Source organism: Microcebus murinus, chromosome 11 (assembly GCF_040939455.1).
Source record: "Microcebus murinus isolate Inina chromosome 11, M.murinus_Inina_mat1.0, whole genome shotgun sequence".
NCBI classification, from domain to species: Eukaryota; Metazoa; Chordata; class Mammalia; order Primates; family Cheirogaleidae; genus Microcebus; species Microcebus murinus.
The window spans coordinates 90,551,903-90,579,271 of record NC_134114.1 but is presented as its reverse complement, the minus strand read 5'-3'; the positions used below and the strand labels follow the sequence as shown (position 1 = coordinate 90,579,271).

The 27,369-nt window shown below is 42.1% G+C and overlaps 1 protein-coding gene across 4 annotated transcripts in view; it reads right to left on the bottom strand.

The window, feature by feature from the left end:
• TNFAIP8 (TNF alpha induced protein 8) overlaps positions 1-27,369 on the bottom strand; it is a 123,845-nt gene that overhangs the window by 2,931 nt on the left and 93,545 nt on the right. Inside the window, exons 1-2 of one of the 4 annotated variants that reach the window (XM_076008308.1) lie at positions 18,170-18,589; positions 16,643-16,793 (exon numbers count right to left, since the gene is read on the bottom strand). The exons of the other annotated variants lie outside the window; for them this stretch is intronic. Coding sequence (XP_075864423.1) covers position 16,643 — 1 coding nt within the window. The 5' untranslated portion in view covers positions 16,644-16,793; positions 18,170-18,589. Of the gene's footprint in view, positions 1-16,642; positions 16,794-18,169; positions 18,590-27,369 lie in introns of those variants that run through there. 4 annotated transcript variants of the gene reach the window in all.

The following is a 27,369-nucleotide window of genomic DNA, read 5'->3' as shown; positions in this document are numbered from 1 at the left end:
CCCTCAATGTGGAACTCCCATGTCAGATCTGAAATTGGGGCAAAGAGAAGCCAAATTAGATTCGAAATTTGGGCCAAAGTAGCTCATGGTATATAGCATAAGTAGCTGCAAAGTGGTCCCTAATGACCATAAACATGCAGAGCCATACACACACTGAAAGAATGGCTTGACTGAAGTAGAAATGGTGCCCTCACAAATGTTGATATTTAAACTTCTGAAACATGAACTGAAACTGCAGAAGAAGAACTGAAATACATTTTGAAAAAGAAAAGGAAAGTGAAAAAGTGTGAGAAACAGGTAACTTTATGCAGAAGGTTTCTAAGCTTCTTTTAAAAAATGTTTTTATCCCTTAAGCAGTAGTCTATTTCAATTCCTATTCTTCCATGATTTGCAAAAGAGTATAAAGATTAATTCACACTAAAGAATTTGTATTAAAATAAATGGCACATATGCAGTTAATATTGCTATATTAAGACCAGGGACCATCTTTCATCTCAGAACTCCTGATATGGACCCCAACAAATTAATAAACTTGATTTATTAATCAAGGGAAGGGATACCCAACCATTTTCAGACATAGAGCAAGTAAGTAGGATTTCAGCAACTTATTTTACATAAAACTGAAAGGTTCTTTTGTTTTTGATGTTTTAGAATGTGGCACAGTCTACAAACATCCCACCTGGGATTTATTTGCAATGTCTATCAGGTGGACATGCTTTATGTCCTGAAATACTGAACCCAGAGGGAGAGAGGTTTGTAAGATTCCTCTGTGCTTCTTTATCCAAGGCTGAACTTTTCAAATTGCACCTCCTCCCCAGCTACTTTTCTTGTTAAATCTAATGTCCCATTTAATTTCAAACATAAAGAGAAAACAAAAACTCTCTGGTTCAGCACTTTAACTTCCTGCAAATCTACTGCCAAGTAAGCAAGATCATTCCCCATTTACTGGTAACCAAGTCTGAGGCAAGACACAGTTGATCTCTGAGGCTTTCCTATTTGTCCTACAGGAACTTCAAACCCTTCTCTAGAAACACAGCAGCTGTGTCTCACTTCCATTTCATTCTTTGGGTTATTCCAGTGCAGCCATCTTTTTAAACGAGGGTGAAGCTCTTTTTCCCCCTCCACTGGGAAGACACGCATGAGCAGATTTATTTTCTAGCATTAGAGAAGGCTTTTTGGGAGCCAACCAGGGGTTGTGGCTGAGAGCTGCCGGCCAGGGATGAGTGGTCTGTGATCACGAAATATGTTTTTTTTTTTTCTTTGCAAATTAGCTGCTGCTAGCCATTCCTGCTCAGGCTCATTTGTCAGTTCCGCATCTTCTACCAGAGCCTTTAGAGGTCTGGTGTATCTCACAGCTAGTCCTGGACCCAAGTTTTTCTCCTTCACTCTATCCTCACCTCTGTGTGATCTCAGCCACTCCCATGGCTTCAGACACCACCCAAGTGCCAATGACCCCCACAGTTATAACTCAGCCCTGACCTCTCTTCTGGACTCATTTTGCAAATGCATTCAAGATTTTTCTTTTCCTTGGCTATTTCACAGGCATCTCAAACACAGCAGGTCCAAAACTGAATCCTTAATTCTTGCTTGCCTCCCCCTGCAAGTATTCCCTTTCTACTATTTACTCTCTCTTTTTTTTAATTTCAAAATATTAAGGTGGTACAAATGTTTTAGGTTACATGTACTATCTCAATTAACAGCATCCCTTCTACCCTTTTGCTCAAATGACCTGGGAGTCAGGCACCATACCCTCCTCTCCCTCACCTAGTCCATTACCAAGTTTCTTTCTACTCCACCTTCCCCCCAATTCTCTAAATTCTATTTCCCTCCATCTCCATGGATACCAGCCTAGTACAAGCCCCTTTTTATCTCTTTTTACACAGCAGCCAAAGTTGTAAAAAATGTAATTAAAAACTGATGCTCCACTTAAGTTCTTTGCTAACTATCATACTTCCTTATTCCTCATTATTTGCCTACATTTTTATTGACTGCCTCTCCCTCTTAGGATCTAAGCTCTTCGAGAGCGGAGAGTTTGTATGTCATGTTCTATTGTGTCATCTTCTGGGCCTAGAAGGGTGCCTAGTACAGACGCAGGAATCGGGTTTCCCCTGTCTTGTCACTATTCTTAAAAGCTTCTCTATGAAAACACATTGGCCTGCAAAATGAGTTTTAAACACACATATGGGTGTTTTTGTTTGTCTTAAAAGCTAGAGAAATAGGCATTTGCGTTACCTCACTAAATATGTGGTTTTCTTTCCTTTTAAGTGCACTCCAGAATGTGGTTTGTATTATCGCCATCAATTAGTTCTTTTAAAGAGGAAAGATTTGTTCTGCACATGGGAAAACACCCGAGGACAATAATACAAATATTTAGAGTAAAAGCAAGGTGCAATTGTTCTAACTCGAACTGCAGTGTAAGATTAAACACAGGCCTACCTCTACTTCTGGCTGGATCTATGTTTAAACATGTGACAGAGGGATGGACCAAAGCCATGTCCTGGGGAGCGACTAAGCTGTGCACAGGAGGTGTTCTCCAAGGAGAAAGTGCTGAAAGTAGTACGGTTCAATGTTCTGCCTATTAAGATGAATTCACTTGTCTTTGGAAACAGGCATGTAAATTGTTCGCTCATGAAAACTACTGCTGTATATCAAAAGCATATAAAAAATTACGAGTATGTTAAAACTATTTAAAATTGTTTTCTAGAAATATGGTGTAAATGTTATTTTATACCTACTTATCTTGCCTCCTTCCTTCTCTGTCTCTATATCTCCTCTGTTGGCCGTTTCAGCAATGTTTGTTATAAAGCAAACTGATATTTAGGGAATCCTGCTTTTAGTATCAACAATTATAAAGTTAGAGATAAATATTGATGGTAAAAATATAACTGACCCAAGCATGCAAGAAAAATGTGCTCAGAGGGAAAAAAAGGAAAAAAAATCTTTTAATAATATTAATTAATGAAAAACTAGTCTGAAAATTAACAAAAATGTCCTATAACATAACTACTCCCACTAAGAATTTTCCAATATAGTGAAGTACTCAAGTCACTTTCTTTACAGTGTCACCAGTACATAATACATAATTTTTTCGCCCTCAAATTTCTTATACTTGGAACTGAAATGATGACGACAACAGATGCACATGACCTTGTAAATTGTTGCCTAGTTAAAATTTGATCCCTGGGGTCCAATATTAGGAAGGTTGGAAAAGAAAACAATTTGGAGAGCTTGTCTGGCTGCTGTCTGTTAGTAAAAGTTCTTTAAACAAATATATAAAACCTAGCTCTCTTACATCTGAATAACCCCAAATCTAATGAGATTTAGTAAGAAGTCAGATTTGGTGACAAGAAAGTGGCCAGAACCCACCACGAACACGGTCACAAGAAGTCAGCAGGCTAAGAGTTGAGCTCCCTACCTTGGGATTTGGCTGCACTTCGGAGAAAAGCAAGGAATACTCTGAATGGCTAGTGAAGTATCTGTGACACCAGCCTCCATACTCAAACCCCCAACACGGAAATTTCAACAGGATAGAGAAAAAACAACAGACAAATGAATGAAAGAAAACGTGAGTGCATGTAGGGAGAGAGCCATGGCCAGCATGGAAGCGGGGCTACCCCTGGAAGGGTTGGAAGCAATGGCTGTGGCAGCAAGCTGGAGGCAATCTTAGCATCCAGACACAGAAAACAAGCACCAGGCACCTTAAGCCAAAAATCGGCCTTGTGCAACACGGCTGGACACTGTCTCACAAGAGAACAGGGAGAATCAATACATTTGGGGTCCTTAACCTGACACTGAACGTACATTTTGGTGTATACGCATTTTCCCTCAAGTGGTTAAGAGCCAGTGATAGGCACCATCACAGTGACAGGCTAAGTCGTTCACTCTGTGTCTTGTACCACCTCCAGAAAAATACATGCTCATCTTAAGAGGCAACACAGTAAAGAAGATCATAATCCTGTAACCATGTACACATAATCACACCTGTAATCCTAGCACTTTGGGAGGCTAAGGCGGGAGGATCACTTGAGGCCAGGAGTTCAAGATCAGCTGGGCAATATAGTGAGATCTCATCACTACAAAAAATAAAATAAAAAATTCAGCCAGGTATGGTGGCGCACGCCTGTAGTCCCAGCTACTCAAGATGCTGAGCCAAAAAGATCGATTGAGCCCCACATGTTCGAGGTGGCAGTGAGCTATGATCATGGCACCACCATACTCTAGCCGGGGTGAGAGAGCAAGACCCTGTCTCAAGAAAACAAGAAGACATGTTAGAAAAAATGGTGACTTTGAAACCACTGCCCCTGCAAAAAAACCAACAAAAAATGAAAAACACCACATGTCTTTTCAAGGGAGTACTATGAATTGTCTAACACACTCTTCTTGGTTCCTTTATTGTCCTTCACTTAGCTAGTTTCCAACTCTGTGAATTATCAAAAACTGATACTATTATAAATGGCTCCTGTCCATAGAGATGCAAATAACATTTGTCCAGGGAAGCTGCAACTGATTCCTGATTTTCTTCTTTGCCTCTGAGTTGCACTTAGGATTCTCCTTTGAGCCAACTGTAAGAGCTTACTGGTTCCCTCATTAATTAATGAGTTAAGTAAAATCTCTGATCTGATATGTCCAATTTATATTTGCACGAGAGTTCATCTCAAAAAACATACACTTTAAATACATACTAGAATTTTTTCTATCAAAAACATTTAAAGTAAAAAGGTTGCAATATGAACCTTTAGTACACTAGTGTTCTGTTCCTTTGGCAACTTATGGTCCCAGGGTCCTGGAAAACTAGAGGCTAGTTATAAAAGCCCAAGTACTCTGTAGTTAATGGTTCTATGAACTGCCATACTGCTCAGAGACATTACTGAGACTCAGTTTCCTCATCTATTGAGATGACAATAATGATCCTCACCTTATGGAGGTTTTCCTAAGATAAAGAGACACGGAGCACATGGATATGTCTCACACGATGCCTACAACAGAATAGTGTCTCCACAGGTTTAAAGAACACAACAAATTCAACCTTAAATACATTCTGATGCTCTTTAGTACGGAATCATATTTGGTCAAAATTAATCAATGCCTTCTGGAAGTATTATGGAACTGAGAAATGCAGAATGCCAGATAGTTGTGTGAAAACACAGACCTCACATAATTTAGTTAATAAGGAGTTATATTTCCTTTTCCATGTGACATTTAAAAAAATAACATAGTACAACTTTCTTTAGAAGGAGTCTCTTCTTTTTAAGGTGCTGAATGAATCTCTGGTTAGCAATAGATTCATTACTACGAAGACTCTGATAGGTAATAGGAGGGTATTTTGCCTACAGAAAATTGGCCTATGGAGATCAGGATTAAAGCCTACTACAAAAAAGACAAGAGGGGAAACAGATTAACATCCATGCAAAGCTGTGCAACAGCAGCAAAATGCAAAGGAAATGGGCCAAAAATAAAGCCAAAGTGAAAACCCACAGTCAAAGCCACAGTGCTGACAAAATCACTCTAGAAGTCACAATATTCTCACGCGGAGTTTCCAAAGCCTCCCAAAAAACCAGAGACTCAAAGGCAGGGCAGGAAGCCAAGTCAGAGCAGCACGGATGGAAACCAAAGGCTCAAAGTCAAGAGTCCTGGGTTGTAAACTTGGGTGCAATTTCTTTTTGTTCTTCCTCTTTTTGATGGGCAGCCCCTGAACCAGAATAGGTTCAGAGAGACTACGGTTTAATTTCTTTGAAACTCAGTTTTCTCATCTACTAAGGGTAGAGGGGTTCGAGTTGGTTCAAATAAGATATGATGAGTTACAAATCTGAAAACACTCACCAGTGTGCTAGGTCATTTCTCTTTACATCTCCTAGTTGCCAGATTTGTGGACAAGAAAAACGATGCCCTGAAGAAAACACCGCGAAGCCTTTCCCTGTGTGATCTCAGGCTGCTTTTGTTGCCTTAATTACGGAATCTCTTCATCATGATTTGGGGTTCAACTGTGTGTCCTTTATTCCTGTGGCCTAGTTTCGTGATAGTTTTCAAAATGTCATTTCCTGAGTTTCAACTCCTCTAACTTCATATTAAACCCCATCTCTGCTCTTTTTCTGTCAATTTGCCCCAGGAATCATGTGACATCTTGATTGCCTTCCTTATGGCATACACTCTGACAAGATATGCCTGTTACTTCCAGGTCTAATAGCATGACTGGGAAAAAGCTTGGTGATATTTATAAGAAGTGGTACGACTGGGCCCCAAAGACTGTCAGTCTCATAAATACTAGGAGGCTACAGGACTAGAAATGAATTTTGTAGCTACTCAAAGTTAGAGCCAGAGGTTTATAGTCATAAGATCAATTTCAGAGCATAAATTTATAAAGTGAAAAAGCACTTTCTCAGCTTTGCCACCCACTGCACAGTTCTGACCCCAAGACCTGCTTCCAAGAGTCAACAACTGTTCTTAGATTTCTGGCATCCTTTCAGGGTTTTTATCCCCCCTGCATAAATAAGCAAATATATGAATAGATACTGGGCAGTGTGAAAGAATCCTTAAAGGCTTCTTAATTCTTAAGAAATGCAACTTTTGAGTGATGAGAGAATATAAACTGGATATGTGTCCTTAATTCCACATATAACCGTGACATAAAATGGAGAAATCAAATGGGAACATGGGATATTACCTTTGTTACCACACACAATAGTAACAAGAGTCCTTCAATGAGTGGTGAAAAGGTAAAGTGGTGATTATGTAAGACAGGTCTTGATTGAACAGGGGAACAAGTATTATGATTAGGGTGACCATAGTGTTTATCATTCAAATGCTTTGAAATGATATATTCAAATGCCATAGCTTTGAAAGGGTGATGTTATTAATTACACCATGACGACAGATCTGTGACTGACCCAGCTAAATTTAAGTAGTCACCCTACTTCAGACTAAATAAGGAAGGGTCAAAGTAAGGATCTACTCAAATAGTAAGGGTCTGAGAAATTTGAGGGGAACCTCACAAGAGCAATAGCCAGCTTTTCTTCCAAACTACATTAAAAACAAAACCAAAAAAACCCTAGTTCTTCAAGAAGTTTAAGAGGAGGCCGGGCGCGGTGGCTCACGCCTGTAATCCTAGCACTCTGGGAGGCTAGGGGGCTGAGGTAGGCAGATTGCTCGAGGTCAGGAGTTCCTGCTCAGGTCAGCCTGAGCAAGAGCGTGACCCTGTCTCTACTATAAATAGAAAGAAATTAACTGGCCAACTAATATACATAGAAAAATTAGGTGGCGCATGCCTGTGGTCCAGCTACTCGGGAGGCTGAGGCAGGAGGATTGCCTAAAGCCCAGGAGTTTGAGGTTGCTGTGAGCTAGGCTGACGCCACAGCACTCACTCTAGCCTGGGCAACAAAGTGAGACTCTGTCTCAAAAAAAAAAAAAAAAGAGAAAAAAGAAGTTAAGAGGAGTCTTATGGGACACAAGAATTCTCTCTAGTTAAATAAGTTTGGGAAACGGAGTAAGGTCCCCTTTGGAGATGCACAAAATGCATTGATAATATTAAAGGCCTTGAAGATTAGTGCAGTTCTGCTTTTCTTCTGCAATTCTGCTTGCCCAAGTTTTCAAACTAATTTCACAGAGGACCCAAATAACAAATGTGTAGGATAAGATCAGTGAAGCAACTGGCTACCAAATCACTAGGGTTCTTGGTATTCCTCTGGAACAGATGTACAATCATCTGCAAATCGGGCTCTAGAGTCAGACTGTCTGGGTCAGAGGTCTGGCTCTACCACTGAGTGCCCTGTCCCTGGGCCAAATTTCCTAACCTCTCTATGCCTCAGTTTCCTCATCTGCAAATGAAGATACCATGAGGATTAAATGAAAATAATCCACATAATGTGTTTAGAACAGGCACCAGCTATAAAATAATGGGGTCGATTTATTTAAGCAATTATTATTATTATTTCTATCCTTATTATTAAGGTAGACAGTGGTGAAGTTCTGCTGGTGTGAGATGCCACAGGTCTTGTGATCTCTTGTAAAATAGAAGAGAGGAGAGAAGAAAGAACACCGACCCAAAGACATGAATCATTCAACAAAAACTTTCGTTGAGTGTTTATAATGTATCGGATACTGTGGTTTCAAAGATAAATAACACTATCCCTTCTCTCCAGGCGCTCCGGCTGACACGGGGGCGGGGAGAGGCAGATGAGCACACAGCACACAGCTAGGCAGAATGCACCGTAAGTCCCCTAACAGGAACACGTAAAAATGCAGTGGCAGCAGAGAGGGACCACGAATTTTGCTGGATGGAGGCAGGCTAGATCTGAGGAAGGTTTCACAAAAGGAATCTGGCCTTGAAGAAAAAGATTCTGCTTCACAGAAGCAAATGTGACTATATTCCAAAGCTGACCTATCGAATTTCAACTGGCTAATTAGGAATTAAAAACTCTGTTCATCTGTGTACCTATGTGTCAGAAACCCAAGGATGTATGTGTCCTATGGATTTTAGGAAGAATTCAAACACAAGCTATGTGTAACTTGTAGTCAAGGCCCAGGACACTACGAAGGTGCACGGTTTTCAAGAGGGTTTCGGCAGGGAGAGGACAGATACAGCAGGCGGCCGGGGCAGAAGTCCCAGTATCCTGGGCCACCAGAAGTACCAGGAGGTGTCTTAGAAATCACTAGACCTACTGAATCAGAATCTCCAGGGTTACAGTCTGAGAATCTGCATTTGTAAGAGGTATCCCACGTATCCTAATGTAAAGTTGGAGGCCCCCTGCTCTGAGGTGTGCCCCTAGAATGCTGTACTTAAAACGTTCAGACCTGCTTTGGCCATAAAGGCAAGCTGTGAGGGCACTACGGACACGTTTAACTCCCTCTCAAAATTTGTTCACGAAAATATAGATGCCAGCTGTGTGCGTAGAATTGTTGGGGCTCAGAAAACAACACCTCAAAGTGAAGGCCTCAGAAGCTGACTCAGAAACAGAAGTTTTCCTTTGGCCTTCTCCTGTCCTCCTCTCAGTCCCATTCTCCCTCTAGGCTAATCACAGAAATTAGAATCCCTTTTCCCCCCTGAGGTGAGCCATAAAAACTAGAGCCCCTTTTCTCAACAAAGTCAGCCATAAAATCTAGAATTATTCTGTGTAAAAACCAGCCATAAAGAAATTATCTCACCTACCTTGTTTGAATGTAGGTCATAAAACCCCCAATTCTAGAGAGAGCCCTGTTGGAAAGAACGCCTGCTCAGGGAGGCCAAGAATGATCTAGACAGACAGGCTTTGCTAGGCCTTCCCACTCAGTCTATCAGCATTAGATCATATCCTTTTTGTCCGATCTTATTTCTACATAGCTTCCATACTTTGTTGAACCTTAGTCATAAAAATGGAAAATTTCCCCTGTATCTCTGGATCTTCATTCACAGAGGCTCCTGTGTATACATGTTAAATAAATCTGTATGCCTTTTCTCCTATTAATCAAGCTGCCTCATGTCGGTGATTTTCGGCAAACCTCCGTGGGGTCAGGAGTCTTGGTCTCCACAGAATCCAGACAGAATGTTTTCAGATGAGCTTATTACATTAAAACCTCAAAGAATGTTGATAAAATATTCAAGAGAATGGAAAAGTTAGCCTCTTCTAGAAGATACTTTAAACCAAAATTTGAACAGGGCCTACCTGTATCACTAGGCCACATATGGGCTTGAAATTAAATAAAAGTATCCCACAAATAGCTTATACAAAACTGACCTCAGTGGACTATTTTTTTTTCCTTTTGAATTAAATGAACCCTTCCTTATTTATTACGTTGAATTGGGATAGACTAGTTTTTCTTAAATACTTTTCCATTAAGCTGGATTTATTTACTTATTTTCTTGAAAACATAAAACCTTTCTACTGGTGATAGAATCTAATCTTCCACCAGGATGCAGAGGAAAATCCTCTAAACAGCTCCATGATTTTCTACACTTTTCCACCCCCAAGTTCCCCTACCCTGCCAGAGGCCCTGACTCCTGATGAATATTTATATTCACGCAGCGCTTAGAAAACCAGTAACAGATTTTAAAATCCAGCACACTAGAGTGAAGTTAAGTTCCTGAACCTACCCCCTACAACTGGCAGCAGTGGTCAACACACCCTTCCGGTCTCATCAGGCTGCTCCTGGCCTCATAACAAAGACAACCAGGCAACAAAATTACACTGGACATTTGTGTAGCACTCTACAGTTTGTAAGATATTTTCACTATATCACTTTCATATGCATTTCCGGTTTGGTCCTGTTATTACTTGACCCTGAGGGAGCCAGACAGGATAACCAAGGCTCAGAAGTCAAGTGACTTATCCAAGGATGCACCATTCATGGCAAAGCTGAGGACATTATTCCTTACTAGAGCACACAGCTGCTCAGTAAGAAAAGTGAAATTAAGATAACATTCTTTGTTTCTGAATTTTCTATCAAATACCGCAATGCAGCTGAGCCAGCTGCAGAATTCTTAGAGCTTGTTTACTCCCTCCAGATAAAGCAACCTCTCGAACCAAAAACAAGGAGCGCAGGTCTTACACGTCAGGGAATGAAACTAAACAAAAGCTATATATCCACCCTCACCCTTTCCCTCCATCCCTGCCTGGAAAAGTGCTGCTCATAAGTGAGGCTCAGTTTAAATGCCACCTCTTCCAAGAAGATCTTCCAAATCCAACGAGCAGAATAAATTTCTCCTTCTAACATTTTCTGCCCTGTGGGAGAGTTAAATTCCTATCTTATCTTAATTGCTTATGATCCTTGTCAAGTAATGGTACCATGTTGTTCATCTCTGTATTCTTCAAAATGCTTCTCGCACATGCCCTCCAGCTAGCATGGGGTGAACTCAACCACACGCTCTAATTTGCCCCCACGAAACCCATTAATATCTTTTACAATAATCCATGAAGATGTGTCAGAAGATCAATTGGACTTCTTATATCTAGAGCTTACCAGATGAATTTACTTGTACTCCATGGACAAACACATAACCCTATATATGGGATGTAAAATGTTTTTGTTTTAAAGGAGAGCAATCTATAGAAAAGAAATGCATTTTCTTTCTGCATCTACTGTTTTTCTCCTCTGCTCTTTGCCAAAACATACAGAATAACTAGCTACTTTTGTTTGGTGAAGTGACCATATTTAGTTAACTAAATCCCAACAGCAAATGTTCTGGAACCTCCCATGCAAATATCCCAAACCCATCTGTTTGAATATTTTAAGAGCAGCCACCTCTTGGCCTCAGCTTGGGCATCTCTCAAATATGCATCTTGGCACAACCTCCCAATGTTCTTGTCACAATCATTCCCCAATAACTATATTAAAATGTTAAGTCGGTCGAGCACTTCATAGCCATGTCAACGTCTCCAAACTAGATCCAGTTAAAGGTAAGCAAATGGTAAGGTGGTGTATGCTGGGCCTGACAGTAAACTGTCTCACTTCTAATATCAAGATGCTCTGAAGCTCTGAAACTCTAGGATAAAACCCTGAAAAAAACCCAGAGGTTTTACAGAAGTGGTGTTGCTCACCGCCGGGTACTTCCGGCGTGGCATTTACGTTCTCTAGGGTTTTTACCCCTCTTTCTCTTTCTCTCCTTTCCTCATGCATCCCCCTGTTTTATTTAGATCAGGATGCCTGGCGGAGGTTGTAACTCGGACACCCCATTGTTTGGCCAACCGTTTGGAAACCAGGGATGGGTTTCCCGGAAGATAGATCTTCCGGGGACGGGGTGCGTGGCCCCTGCTCCACCTCAGATCATCAGACGTTGGATTCTCACGGGGACCGCGCAGCCTGGGTCCCTCGCAGGAGCAGGTGCAGTTTGCGTGGGGTTCGAGCTCCTATGAGGGTCTGATCTGATGGGAGGGTGGGGAGCCTCGGGCTGTGATGTAATTGATTAGTGGTCCATGCTAGAAAATTGGGAACTTTAACCTCAAAAATCTGTGTTTCTGATTTTCTTTGAACAATCATAAGATCTGACCAAAATGGGCCCACATTTGCACACGGCAATGATGATTCTGAGCTAAATCGTGAAACTGCTGCTGCCTCCTTTCTTTAGAAGGAGACTACACTGTCCAGTTTACCCCAGCCCTCCTGGCCATCCACACATGTATGTTCGCTTCCTGGGCTCTGCAGGCATTTGCAGGGTGATCCCTGCTGTACAGAAACAAACGTGACCACATGTCAGAGTCAACCTGTGCACTTCTAACTGGGGAGTCAGGAGCTAAAAACTCTGGCCAGCAGAGAGCCTGTATGTCGGGAACCAGAGGATGAGTGTGGGGCCTGCGGATTTTAGAAATAATTTTAGGTCAGCCAGTGAGTTTCTAGGGAAGATTTGCAGGGTGAAGGAGTGGAAAAGTGAAGAGGGGTCATGATTTGTTTTCATAACACTTTTACTTAGTCACAGATTTCAGGAAGCTACATTTGGGTACCAAAATCTCCCCCTTATTTCTAGAGAATGTGTCCACTGGGTCACAGGGAGGTGGTATATTTGCCAGATTTATAAAGATCCTATGAGAGAGCTGAACTTGGATTCTCCACACCAGTTGGGGGCTCTACACGGAGAACAGACTTATGGCAGAAAGGCCTTCCCCCAGTCATTCACTCATTCACTCATCCTGTCATTCAACAGATTTTTATCGAGCACCTACTGTGTGCCCGGTAGAGCGCCTGCTCTCAGGAAGCACAGAGTCTAGTAGGAGACCTAAGACACAAACAAACATGTATAAAAACATCAAGTATCACGCCTGTAATCCTAGCACTCTGGGAGGCCGAGGCGGGCGGATTGCTCAAGGTCAAGAGTTCAAAACCAGCCTGAGCGAGACCCCGTCTCTACCATAAAAATAGAAAGAAATTAATTGGCCAACTAATATATATCAGCCGGGCATGGTGGCTTGTGCCTGTAGTCCCAGCTACTCGGGAGGCTGAGGCAGGAGGATTGCTTGAGCCCAGGAGTTCGAGGTTGCTGTGAGCTAGGCTGACGCCATGGCACTCACTCTAGCCTGGGCAACAAAGCGAGACTCTGTCTCAAAAAAAAAAAAAACCAAAACAAAACAAAACGTCAAGTAGTGACTGAGGCTAGAAGAAAAGTAAGGGTTGGGAGGTGGGGCTGTTATTTTACCCAGGGCAGTTGGAGAAGGCCTTTCCGAAAAGGTGAATCTGAGCAGAGGCCTGAAGGAATAAATTGGGGTTGCGGTTGTCGAGCTGGTGAAATTCCCCAAGGCCCTTCCCAAATATCCCCTCTTCTGGGAAGCTTTACTGACCATCCCACTCAGAAATACTCATTCTGTCTCTACCTCTTATTGAAAACTGCTTTATATCATATTTGCTTCCATTCTCTCTGAAAGTAAATCCTTGTGATTGGCTACAATTTAGTATTTGTTCCTTGCTATAATAAATGCTTGATTAATCTTTGATATGAATCTGCTGGATTAAAAAAATGCCCAGGTTGTTCTGGAGAAGCAGGAAGACAGAGGAGGAGAGGGAATGAGTGCTGTTTTTTATAAAACACAACCAAAATAAGAGGCTATAATTAATGTTACCATTAATTAGGTATCATGTTTCAAATATTCTTACATAAGAAATGAATATCCCAATGTAGTGCTTTGGAAAAAGTTTATTCTAAGTGTGCTATAGGATAACCAAAGCTAAGCATACAAAAACTCATCTTCTTGATAACATTTGGAACTGGTCAAAATTACTGAATAGCCCACACTCTGCAAAGATAATAATTCTGTTTTAGTATAGATGTTGCTTTTTAAAACAAACATAATGTATATTCTTTAGGATTAATTCAGAAGGAACTGGAAATTTCAAAAGGTACAAACTCTACCTTTCTTTGCTATTAGTAGTTTGTTAAGAAAGCAAAAGTTGAAGATTAAGTTAGAATATAATGCAAAATCTTGAATTTTATAATTTGCCCTTATTGAAATTGGCTAGCTTAAAATTATATTTAAATTGTAAAAGAATAACTCCTCTTCCAAAATTATAAAGACAAATAGTATTTTTAAAATAATTATAATCCTCTGATGTTAATGACACATACTTGGTATATTAAACTCATTTTTCAGTTAAAGAAAATAACTAAAAAGACCACTATCACCTCTCTCTTGTAAAAACTGAAAAACGTTTCCCTCAATGTATACTAACTTGCTGTCTTGGAGATGGATTACTTCCCTAATGGTCGATATCTGGGTAAAATAAACTTTGGCAAGTAACACAACACAACCAATCAATTTCACCACTAGATTTGAAATAACAAAATAAATCTCTTCTCTAAAATACTTGGGCAGCCCCCGTCCTTTTGTAGCTTTGTGTTTTCACCCACTCATTCATTGCCCTAGAAGTAAGGCCACCATTCGACCCATCACCATTTCTGTCACCAGTCCTATTTTTAGAGATGGAAGAAGCCACAGAAGGAAAAACAGAGGCCCAGAGGGGCTAACACAGGGTCACAGGGTGACCCCATCAACTCTCAGCCACTCGCTCCCCTGTGGAAAGGTGCTTTATGTTGGGATTATCAAAAGTGGCAAGCAGCAATTTCTTTATTTAAAACAAAGCTTGCACAGTTTTGGCTAGTAACAGGTTTTGGTTGAGGCCCCAAGTGTTTTCTTTTTTTTTAGATAAAATTCATATAACATAAAATTCACCATTGTAACTACTTTTAAAAGTCTACAGTTCAGTGGTTTCCACCACCCCCTAAATGGGACCCCATAATGTTCTAATTTTTGTTTTTGTAGTTTGTGAAAGAAACTTGTAAAAGTTGAGAGCTTTTACATAAAATTCCCATTTCTGGCTTCTCAGAAAAAAAAATGTAACCTTCTGGCGACACTGAGGGAGGGGGGTGGGAAACACAGGCCCTCTCCACTTTGTCCCCTGGCCATTCTAGCATGGGGGGCGGCCGGATTTCCTGGTCCCTATAGGGATACGTGCCAGCCACCCCTGACAGAAACGATCAGGTACAAGCCATTCTGAATCCCTTCACAGAGAGCCTTGCGTTTGAGACGCCATCAGTGATTCAAAGAGCCAACAGCTCTGTTCCTCGGCTGGCGAGCAAGCTGGGCTAGAAGCTCCGACCGGACTCCAACGGGATCCCTGGGTTTCTGCCAACTCCTTTACACTCAAAATTTTCCACCCCAGGATCTTTGCTGAAATCTCTCTCTCCACCTAAAAAGCCATGTTGTATCTACCTGAGCAACCACCTAAACCCCTGTCCTTTGAGTACCACCACCACAGCCTGCCATGTTTTCTACTTACTGTCTGTACAGGTAGAACATCTCAGACTCGAAAATCCAAAACTTTTTGAGCACTGATGTGCCGCTAAAAGGAAATGCTCGGTGGAGAGTTTCAGAGTTCAGATTTTCAGATTTGAGATGCTCAACCAGTAAGTGTAACAAATAACCCAAAATCCACAATCTCAAACGCTTCTGGTCCCAGCCATTTCAGATAAGGGATACTCAACTTGTATTTTATTTTCCTATGGTTACTTAATACATTATTATTAAAAAATAAATTCACATAAAAAGGAAACCATAGGGGAGGGTCGCTTGAGGTCAGGAGTTCGAGGCCGGCCTGAGCAAGAGTGAGACCCCTGTCTCTACAAAAAATAGAAAAATTAGATGGGTGCAGTGGTGTGCATCTGTAATCCCAGCTACTTGGGAGGATGAGGTGGGAGGATTGTTTGAGCCCAGGAGTGTGAGGTTGCAGTCAGTTATGATCATGTCATTTTACTCTATGCACTCATTCCTCCCGGGGGAACAGAGCAAGACTCTGTCTTCAAAAAAAAAAAAACAAAAAAAGGAGGAAACCATATACACTATGTGAATGGAAACTGACACTACTCATCTCATAATCACAAAATAATTTTAAAATTTTTTAAAAAGTCATGGCCGGGCGTGGTGGCTCACGCCTGTAATCTTAGCACTTTCGGAGGTTGAGGCGGGAGGATTGCTTGAGCTAAGGAGTTTGACACCAGCCTGAGCAAAAACGAGACCCTATCTCTACTATAAATAGAAAGAAATTAGCCAAACAACTAAAAATAGAAAAAATTAGCCAAGTGCGGTGGCTCATGCCTGTAGTCCCAGCTACTCGGGAGGCTGAGACAGAAGGATTGCTTGAGCCCAGGAGTTTGAGGTTGCTGTGAGCGAGGCTGACACCATGGCACTCTAGCCCGGGCAACAGAGTGAGACTCTGTCTCAAAAAATAATAATAATAAAAAAATAAAAATTTTTTAAAAATCATAAAAATTAAGTCAATGAGGAAGAAAAGCACCATCACTATTAGCTTCTAGCCAGATATTGTTGCCTGCCAAAGACCACGAGCCCCATGTCTACCTGCATGGCACAAAATTCATGGTGTGAGTAAGGTGGCAAAGGTCACCTACACCCAAACACAAGCATTCTCCACGAATGATGTGAAGGACTCCAAGGAAATTGAAAAGGGACTAATCTTCTTGTGATGTGACTGACGATGACTTAACACTGTGCCCGGGGCCTCCTAAAATCATGTACTGTGCCACCAACGGCACTCGCACCATATTTTGGGAATAACCACATGCCTACCCTTCCAAAGCTTCGTGCCAATGCCATCCACATCAATAGTTCTGATTTAAATGCAGCAGCCACAGATAGCCCTTCTTAAACCTCTCTATCCCAGAGGTGGCACTTACTTATGTGTTTGTCTGATGTAACTCCTCTAGACTAAAAGCTTCTCAAGGACAACAACAGATCTTCCACATTGCACGTTCCCTCTCTGGAGAGGCTACTGGCATTAACTTGCACCTACAGTTGCTTTCCTGTTGTATGCCTGTCTTGACATTCCTGGTGAGGAAAGTTTTGAAGTGACTTTAACAAATTTCAAACCAGCTTCTAAATTAACCAAAATATGTCTTAGTAGATGAAGAACCCAATTGGTGAAGGGCACAGAGATAAACATCTGCATCTCTTTGCTCCTTTTACATCTTGGGATATTACAGAGCAGTGGTCCCCAACCTTTTGGCACCAGGGACTGGTTTCATGAAAGACAAATTTTCCATGGATGGTGTGTGTGTGAGAGGAGTGGGATGGCTTTGGGATGATCCAAGTGCATTACATTTATTGTGCACTTTATTTCTGTTATTATTACATTGTATTATATAATGAAATAATTATACAACTCACCATAACACAGAATCTAATGCCACCACTGATCTGACAGGAGGCAGAGCACAGGTGGTGATGTGAGCGACAGGGAGTGTCTGTAAATACAGAAGACGCTTCCTCACTCTACCGCTGCTCACCTCCTGCTGTGCGCCTGGTCCCCAACAGGCCACCGTGGGCCAGGGGCTGGCGGACCACAGTTATAGAGCATCAAATACAATTACTATCAGAAGTCATTCTTGATGTGCTAAGTAAAAGCTATCCTAGGCCTAGCGCAGTGGCTCACGCCTGTAATCCTAGCACTCTGGGAGGCTGAGGCGGGAGGATTGCTCGAGGTCAGGAGTTTGAAACCAGCCTGAGCAAGAGCGAGACCCCGTCTCTACTATAAATAGAAAGAAATTAATTGGCCAACTAATATATATAGAAAAAATTAGCCGGGCATGGTGGCGCATGCCTGTAGTCCCAGCTACTCGGGAGGCTGAGGCAGAAGGATTGCTTGAGCCCAGGAGTTTGAGGTTGCTGTGAGCTAGGCTGACGCCACAGCATTCTCTCTAGCCTGGGCAACAAAGCAAGACTCTGCCTTAAAAAAAAAAAAAAAACAAAAAGATACAATTTATGGTCGTCAATTTTATAAAAGATTGGAGCCCTTATAAAATCTGCATACATGGTATACTGATACCCATTTTGCAAGGCTAGAAATATAATTTTACCAAATTAAATGATTAGCAAGGTTTATGGTCATATCTTTGTTCTTAGGAAATATTATTGATTATATCCAGCAGTTATTTTACATTAAGTTCTTGATAAGTGACAAAATCTCCAATTAAAACATCATTTTTATTGGGAGAGGTAACTACTTTATCGAAATTTTTTTCTTCATATGATTTCTAGTATTCTCATTGCTGCAAATGGCAGAAAATACTTTAGGAAAATAATATTGAATTTATCTCTAAGATGTTAGTCAATGTATATTATAAAAAGTACATGCTTAGGAAAAAAATGAATCAAGTCTTTTGAATGAATTGGATTCAGTTTGTAAATCTGAAAATTAAATTTACCCTAACTGAACGTTTTCCCCTTCAACTTGTATCCCGCTAATTTTTCAATTTATGCCATCCAGTCTACTCCTGCTTTGAAAAGGACAGTAAAGGGAGTTAATGGATTTGCCAAAAAGGAAGGGCTTTTTCTCTTGCATTTTCAGCATTCATCTTTAATGCCTTTTGTTGATCTTGGAATGAAGGAAACAGATGCTACTGTTAGACATGAAATGTGGTCTCATATAGTATTTTTAAGCTGTCAGCTGTATAGTCAGTCTTTACATAGGCAAAGAACAAGTGCTTCTGTGTACCTTTATTTCCCTGAAACATACAAATAAACCAATGCCAGAATCTCCACTCATATTCCCATGCAGGGCACATTCTGTAGCCAATACACAAAATGAATACTGTCACATTTTCCTTATTAATAAATCAAAATATTTTTTCACCATATCCTACAGAATAAAATAAAACCATGTATCACACTAACCACCAAAATTTAGAAACCATGTTTAAACAAATGTTTTGACACACTAGCTAACATCAAAAGGGAATTTATTCTTGAATGCCAAGTGGCTAGCATCTAAGATATAAAGTATTTTTCTTCCATTAAATGTGCTTTATCACAAAATATAGCAATCCTAGATACAGGCAGAAAAGAAAGCTATAGAATCCATGGGTTAAGATTCCAGGTTCCAAATATAAGCCTTAATAACCTCCCAGCTCTCCAAGGTTTTAATGACATCTAATAAAGTATTGATGGGTCAGGAATTAGGTCATCTTTTCTTGAGCTGACGCCGGGCTCACTGCATTCTGATGGACAGTAAAGAATCTGAAACATTTTTATATTTTTAAAAATCATTTTGGGGTAGCTGAGAAGATGTTTGGAACTCTGGCTGCAGACTGGTCTTGGGGCAGTAGAAGTCTTAGAAACAGCTATACTTTGTCTCTAGGCCCACGCCCAGGAAGGGCCAGTGATTTGGGCCCTTCTGGTCTCAGAGGCAAGATTTTCCAGGCACGATTCTGACATTTTTGTCCAGTAACTTGCCTTTATCACCCATTATTTGAAAGAACGTCAAGGCACATGTGTACATAAAGAGAGTCGAGGCCTTCATTTATTGTCAAATTCTGATAAAGTCCATTTTTTATCTTCTATGTATAAAAACTTAACAAAAGAAAGCTGAGATTTTAGTTGTTAAAAGTATTAAATAAGGTTTAAAGGCCTCCTTTACTCAGCTCGAAAAATTTTAAGACTGGATTTATTGTTTCTCTGTCCTCCAATCAAGTAACACTTTTCTCTTCTCCAATCTTTCTCCTAAAAAATGTTTGTTTGTTTTTTTTTAAAGAGACAGAGTCTTGCTGTGTCGCCCAGGCTAGAATGCAGTGGTGCAATCATAGCTCACTGCAGCCTTCAACTTTTGGGCTCAACTGATCCTCCTGCCTCCGTTTCCCAAGAAGCTGGGACTACAGGCACATTCCACCACACCCAGCTAATTAAATTTTTTTTTGTAGAGACAGGGTCTCACTCTTCCTCAGGCTGGTCTCAAACTCCTGGTCTCAAGTCATCCTCCCCCCTCAGCCTCCCAAAGTGCTCAGATTTCAGGCATGCTCCACCACACTGGCCTGATTTGCATTCCGGTGGCTAGAGCCTGGAAGATCTCCACAGATGTATAAGTTACAATGAACTAAAATGGAGAGCTGCTTTTGTGGCAAAATAAACAAAGAGCATTTCAAAAAATGCAGGCATTTCAAACATTTCAAATGCAAGGCTTGTCTAAAACACCCCCTTTTCCACTGCTGCCACGAGACATGCCAGAAGTTTTCTGATAATAAAGCATGTCTGACCCAAATTGGAAAGACAATTCTTTTCAGTTTCCACCACTTTTCAACAGAGTAAGCAGTGACCCCAGTAGAGCCATCCATCAACCTACACAGACCTGATCTGGTTAAGGCCCTCCCCTGCGTCTGTCTGCTCTGAGCTTGGGCCTGAACACTGTGATCCAAAACACAGATGAGGAGACTTCAATATCACCCACCCAGGCTCAAAGGGAACCAGCAAGAAAAAGGTCCTACCAGGCCTTCCTAAATGCCGCCCCACACGCACAGCACATGATGAAGACCCACTGTGGTTTTAGCTGCCTCCGCCACCACGGATGGCACAACTAACTATCTACTGAGTACCACACCCTCCCGTACCTAAAAACCAGACAATGAGGTCAGAGGCACAATAAGTATCAATGTGAATCTCATGAAAACCACAGGACATTTTAATTCTGCAAAATATTTTACACTCTGGGCTGGGTGCAGTTGTTCACGCCTATAATCCCAGCACTTTGGGAGGCTGAGGCAGGAGGACTGCTTGAGGCCAGGAGTTGGAGACCAGCCTGGACAACATAGTGAGATCTCATCTCTACAAAAAAATCAAAAACCAAAAATTAGTCGTGCATGGTGGCACACTCCCATAATCCCAGCTACTCGGGAGGCTGAGGTGGGAGGATTCACTTGAGCCCTGGAGTTCGAGGTTACAATGACCTGTGACTGCGCCATTATGCTCTGGCCTGGACAATAAAGCAAGACTCTGTCTCGAAAAAAGAAAAAAATGTACACTCTGGACCATACGCCCATGCTCAACACTCCACTGGTTATCAGGCATTTTCTGTTTGCCTGCAATGTGCTTATCATGATAAAAACTAGAAGAGTCGTACCAGGCACTTTTAGGTCCAAGAGTCTTGATCACTACAAAGCTAAAGGAAATTAAAATTTCAGAGCAGGGACTCATTTTACTCAATAAAAGTGTGGCTTTTTTTTTTTCTGAAAGCATCCCATTAGAACAGGTATAAGATATTCGGGGAACAGGATTCCTGTATTTTCAAAAAGCCAGATTTTTATCAAGCTCTACTCCAAAGCACAGCAGAGGCTACTACTCTGCCCTGCCTCAGTCATGAAAAAAGAGGTGCCAACAATGGGGAACTCAGGAGCACATGCACTTCAGGGTCACAGCCACGTCCTGCCCGAGGACAACAGCCAGAACCTGTTTCTTAATGATTTATTTCTAAATTTGGCAGATGAAGCCTGGATGTGTCCCAAAGAATCATTACTGACTTTACCTTAACTCAAAGCAAAAATATTTGCATGCATTTTGTATTTTAAATCATCTTTCCCTGGCACAGTCTTTTATTTGAAAAACAAACAGAGGCTCTGACATTAACATGTGCACAGATTAAGGATTCAAAAACAGAAACACTTTTGTTGTCATTCTTGTTAAAGACACTCTCATCTAATAAATGTTGTGTCTAATTTAATCTAGCATTTCTACAATTGTGGTGGCAAGCCTTCTTAAATCCTGAGACACATAAAAAATGCTGCTTAGAACAGGTGTAAGAAAGCAAGGAGAAAAACATATTTTTTAACTTAGGAAAGGTGAAATGACATTGTTTAGGGAGACAACAAGAAACAATAAAATATGAACTTACTTTTAAAGTCCTGAAACAATAGTTGTAGGCAACCAGATGCCAAAAAATCTTTTAGTACCTGTCAAAATAGTGTGATTCTTCCTGAGTTGCTAAGAGGCTACCTGACAAAAGAAATCTAAGAATCATTAGATTGATGGGAAGTAACTTTAAGAAAAAAAATGCTACTTCAAGTGGGCCTTAGATACAAGGAGACAAGTCATACAGTGTACCCAGCACATGATTGCTACTTTTAATTTAAGCTGTTTCATAGGCAAGGGTAATTATTTTTCCATTACCTACCGAAGTGGGGGCAGGTAATGATTTTAAAAGAGCAAAAATTAAAAGAGGGCACAAGGAGAGAATACTGACAGTAGCTGATTCTCACAACTATTCAAATATCCTCTTATTTCATTTTTTAAAAACCAACAAAATGCCAAGATCGTGAAATAAGTTTCAATCTGTATAATAGAAAATGTCAGGTGAAGCGAGGGCCTGGAAAGAAATGAGAATGCAAAGCGGTTGGCTTTGAACTTTAATACTCATCAGACATGTTGAAATGAGTGACAAAGACCCATTCTGCCCAGAAATCCCCCACTTTATTTTTAAGCCTGGAAACTGGTTGGTCATATCTATACTGAACACTTCCTGTGCGAGGCATGCTGATGGCAACAAACTGCCCAGTTTAGTAACTGCCTACATTTAGTCAATTGAGTCATTCATAGAATAAAAAACAGCACCAAACATTTAAAAAAAAAAATCTGGCTAACTGAAACTCTAAAAGATATACAAGGAAAACAAGTTCAACTATTTCATAAAATAGGGATAGATGGTACCATAAAAAAAAAAAAAAGAAAGCAACAGATAATACTACTCTGAGACTACTCTGCTTGTATGTTTTGACCTATTGAAGCACCACTCGCAAATATAATAGTTCTCCCACTTCCATCGTCTGTGGCTAAATAGTCCAATTGACATTCCACTTTCCATTTACAAAAATGCCTAAGATTTGTAGAATGACTCAAGGAACTAAACAACAACAACAACAAATCTATTTATTCCTTTTTTCCTAATTCATTTGGTCCAATTACCTTTTAAAGGAAGGGTCGCCTTAGAATTTTAAAGCAACAGGGATGCAGGGGACAGACACAGGTCAGGAATGCACACTCTATCACCTGGTCTATTAATCATAATGTTACCTTAAGAACCCATCTTTGGGAAAGAAAGGAAAACAATTAAGGATTGCAAGAGGGACTCTTTCCTCAGCAACCGTGAGGGCTGTGTCAGGCTTCAGCGAGGTTGCCTCGCCCAGCAGCAATTATAATTTACCTGATTAACCCCTAACTCGTGTTGAAACAAGCCAGCTGAAGTTGCACAGCTGAGAAGCACAAGCAACGCCTCCCCTCCCCCACACCCTTCCCCAGCCACACGGAGGGGCAACCCCACAGCAAGCCAGCATCGGTGGCAGGGACAGGAATGTCAAGTAATCTCTCCTGTACCTCTGGGGTTATCAGCTTGATCATCAAGTCTGAGCTATGGTCAAGTGAGCCAAATAATTTAAACCACCTCTACCCATAAAAAAAAAACCCCTCTGCCTGAAATCCCTCAGCCAGCCTGCTTAACCATCAGACTTGTGCGTGAGGGCGTTTGTTCCCCCCCTGCCCACCCCTGCGCCCCAAGCTAGGCATGGCCTCCCTGGGAGAGGGCGATGGCCCTGTCCCTCCCAAGGCCACGCTCCACTCCACTCGCCACCCAGAAAACCCGCAGCGCGACAAGCAGGCGGCTCTGAGACGATTCCCACAGGCTGGCACCGCTGCCTGTCCAATTCCATCCTCTGCTGAGGGCCAGCTTCTGTGAGGAAATCATGTTGATAACCCAGTAAGAAAGTGACTAGATTCCTTCTTGCCTCCATTAAAAAAGAAAGAAAGAAAAAAATAATAATAATAATAAAAAGAAAGTGACTAGAAATCCAAGCCCACACAGCACAGCCCAGCTGCTGCCCACCCAGGTCTGGCGGCGGGAAGAGCAGCAGCGTGGCTTGCTCGGGCGGGCGCACGGATCCTGCCCGCGGGAACCCCACGCTTCTGTGTCCTCCACACCCCACCGCTCCTCGGCTCCAAGTGTGGCCAGTACTTGGGAGAGCAGCACCCCATGGACCTCCTGTTAACTGCAAAACCAAAGTGAGCAAACTCGGTCACGGTGGTCTCTGCCTTGTTCTACTGCTGCTCACCTCGTGAGTTTTGCACAAGTTACTTTTCATTTATTTATTTTTTTTTAATTTTTGGAGTTGTTTCCTCTGTCCGCCCCTGCTGTCTCTCCACACTCCGACTTCTTCCCTTGGAGGCTCCGCTTCAGGCCTGGAGCCCACCCTGTGGCGCCCACCACTCACTATTTCTTCCTCACGGCGCCCTTGAAACTCTGGCATCTGCCAGTGGCCACTCCCTGGACTTCCTTCACTGCTCTGGTTCCCCAATATTTCCTTCCCTCCCTTCGGCAGGTGCTGCACACCCCTGAATTCTACTTCCTAGGAAACTCTCCCGAGAGACTCCTTCTTTAATCATTTACTCTTAAGACTCTGAGTCCAATATTTAGACTTGTGACACCGAGGAGGGGTGCATTTTCATTCCAGATAGTCCATAACAGGTCTCATCTTCACCCCTTTAAGGGTGCTTAAACATAGGAGAACACTCAATGCACTAATATTTACTTTTATCAAATAACTTTATAGGAGGCAAACGTTTTTTGGGGCAAGGCCACTCTTCTTGGCTGCCTTTTAGAGAATGTGAAATGAGGACTTCTTAGTCGAGTGAACAGGCAGGCCCGGGCAGGGTCCTGTCTTGGAGTGTGATTATAAACCTCCTTGTTTATACCACACCTCCCGAGTGAAGCTGTCTGAGCACTGGGCTTTACACAAACATTATCTCATTGGTTCTTACAAGGGACAAGACATCGGGCATATTTCTGCTGGTGTAACAGCTGCTTACCACTTTAGGAGAAATTTAAAATTTCTCAGAATTTCAGAAAGTCATAGATACCTAGACAGAAAAAAAAAAAAAAGAAAGAAAGAAAAAAAGAAATAAAATAAAATTTCTCAGAATGGCTCAGCTTACTAGTATGGCCCAAATTCTATTTAATATGTATAAGACTAAAGTCCGAAGAGTTCCAGATTATATGCCAAATCTAGGTTACCCCTAGAAGAAGCATCAGTGGTTTTCTGTAACATAAGCAGAAGAGAAAACATGAAGATAAAGGAAGTGAAGGTGAAAGGGAAGAGAGAAAAGTTCTCTGATTCTCAGTGAACTCAGTGAAAGCCAAAGCTTTTTTCCCTAGTATGAAGAACTGTGTGTGGTATTGTGATATGATGAGAAATAGGCTGGGTGTGATGGCTCAAGCCTATACTCCCAGCACTTTGGGAGGCTAAGGCAGGAGGATTGCTTGAGGCTAAGAGTTTGAAACCAGCCTGGGCAACATAGCAAGACCCCATCTCTACAAAAAATTTTTTTAAAAAAATTAGCCAGGCATGGTGGCATGTGCCTGTAGTCCCAGCTACTCGGGAGGCTGAGGTAGGAGGATCACTTGAGCCCAGGAGTTTTAGGCTGCCGTGAGCTATGATCATGCCACTGCACTCCAGCCTGGGTAACAGAATGAGACCCTGTTTCTAAAAAAAAAAAAAAAAAAAAAAGAAAGGAAAGAAAGAAATATGTATTTGGTCTTTGTCCATGGCTCCTGGCCAGAGCTCCTAAAACCCTTGTAATTTCCTAAATGATAACAGCAACAGGTACATCTTTTGTTACAATATTTGGTCTTGGTCCCCAATTCCTGTACCAATTCCTGGCACAGAATTCCTAAAATCCTTGGAATTTCCTGAGTGATAGGTGTGAGAGGGGTGTCCTGTTATTCATAATAAGTCCCTTCCAATTTTACCTGAGTTTATATTAGTCGGGTGACTCAGAAACCAGAATGGGGACTGTTACCAGAGGAACCCACCAGGTGATTAGAGGGGTCAAGCTTTCAGCCCCCCAATTCTGGGCAGTGGAGAGGGGCTGGAGATTGGGTTCCATCTCTAATGGCCAACGATCTGATCCCGCATGGAGGTGCTAGGAGGCTGCATGGAAGCTCTCGGCCCTCCGCCAGACCTTATTCTATGCATCTCTCATCTTTAGCTCTTCCTGGGATTCATTCATTTATTCAAGACAGGGTCTCACTCTGTTGCCATGCTGGAATGCAGTGACATGATCACAGCTCACTGCAGCCTTGAACTCCTGGGCTCAAGCAATCTTCCTGCCTCAGCCTCCTGAGTAGCTGGGACTACAGGTGTGTGCACCACACTCAGCCAGTTTTTCCAATTTTTTGTAGCAATGAGGTCTTGTTATGTTTGTCAGGTTGGTCTTGAATTCCTGGCCTCAAGGAATCCTCCTGCCTTGGCCACCCAAAGTGCTGGTATTACATACAGGTATAAGCCACCACACCTGGCCTACATCCTTTATAATAAACCAGTAAATGTTTCCCTGAGTTTTGTGAGCTGTTCTAGAAAATTATTAATCCCGAGGAGGGGGTCATGGGAGGGGGTCATTAATCTCGAGGAGGGGGTCTCCAATGTACAGCCAGTTGGTCAAAAATACAGGTAGCCTGGACTTGCAAAATTGGTATCTGAAGCGGGAACAGTCTTGCAGGACTAAGCCTTTAACCTGCGGGGCCTGCCCTAACTCGGGGCGGTTAGTGTCACAATTGAGTTAAATTATAGGATACCCAGTCAATGTCTGCCAAGAATTGGAAAATTAGTCAGCGTGGGGAAAACTCTCCCACATCTGGTGTCAGAGAGCTGTGAGTATGCAGGAAAACAATTTTTTTCTTTCTTTTTAAGCTGAATTAAATGTCCTGCCTACATTCACTTGTGACCCTCATGCACCAGTGCTTATTTCGCGTGACTCCACAGGGCGAGGCCTGCAGGCAAGGCTCTTCTAATCGCTGGCCAGAGGTGATGAAAAGGTGATCAGGAAAGGAATCTGCTGGCAGCCAGGACTTGGAAAGCACAGACATGGAGAGGGTGGGCAGCTCTCGGGAGACTCAGGCACCTGCTCACAGCAAAGCGCTCACCCCCTGGGCCCCACCTGCCTTCTCCCATTCCCCTACTCAGCACCCACTAAATACTGAATGAACACCCATGATGTGTTCCCATCCCTTAGAGAATGAGCTCCTCAAACCCAACCTCCCAGCTTTAGCTGAGCCCAGGCTGCCCCAGAAGGAGGCAGCTCGGTCTTCTCCACGTTTCTCCACAGATGGGGCTGACCACTGCCTCCATGCGCCTCTAGTCTCCCCGCTTCTAAAGCCCTGTCCTCCCCCTGTTCCTTTTTGCCTCTTGAGCTGCTCCATTTCTGTTTCCTTTACTGGTTCCATCCACCTCTTTTGCCTATAAAAGTCGGTGCTCTCAGAGGCTAAATCTCCTTTCTCTATAGTCTTTTCCTCAGAGATCACCTAAGGGGAATCAGCTGTCCCCTTGTGACTGGACAGTCACACGCGTTCTTGCCCAGGCTCCTAAACACAGGCTCGGTCTTGTCCTCCAGACCAACTCATGGTTCTTGCCAGCTTGGTATTCCTACAACACTACTTTGCATCTGCCGTCTTTCATCTCGTTTCCTTCCTAGAATGTATCTGGGGCACGCTTTAGTCTAACACCAAGGTTCCCCCTTTTCTAATGAGGAAACGGAAGTTCAGAGGGATTAAGTAGCTCTTGAAGGCCGCACGGACAACCAGGGGCAAAGTCAAAAGCAG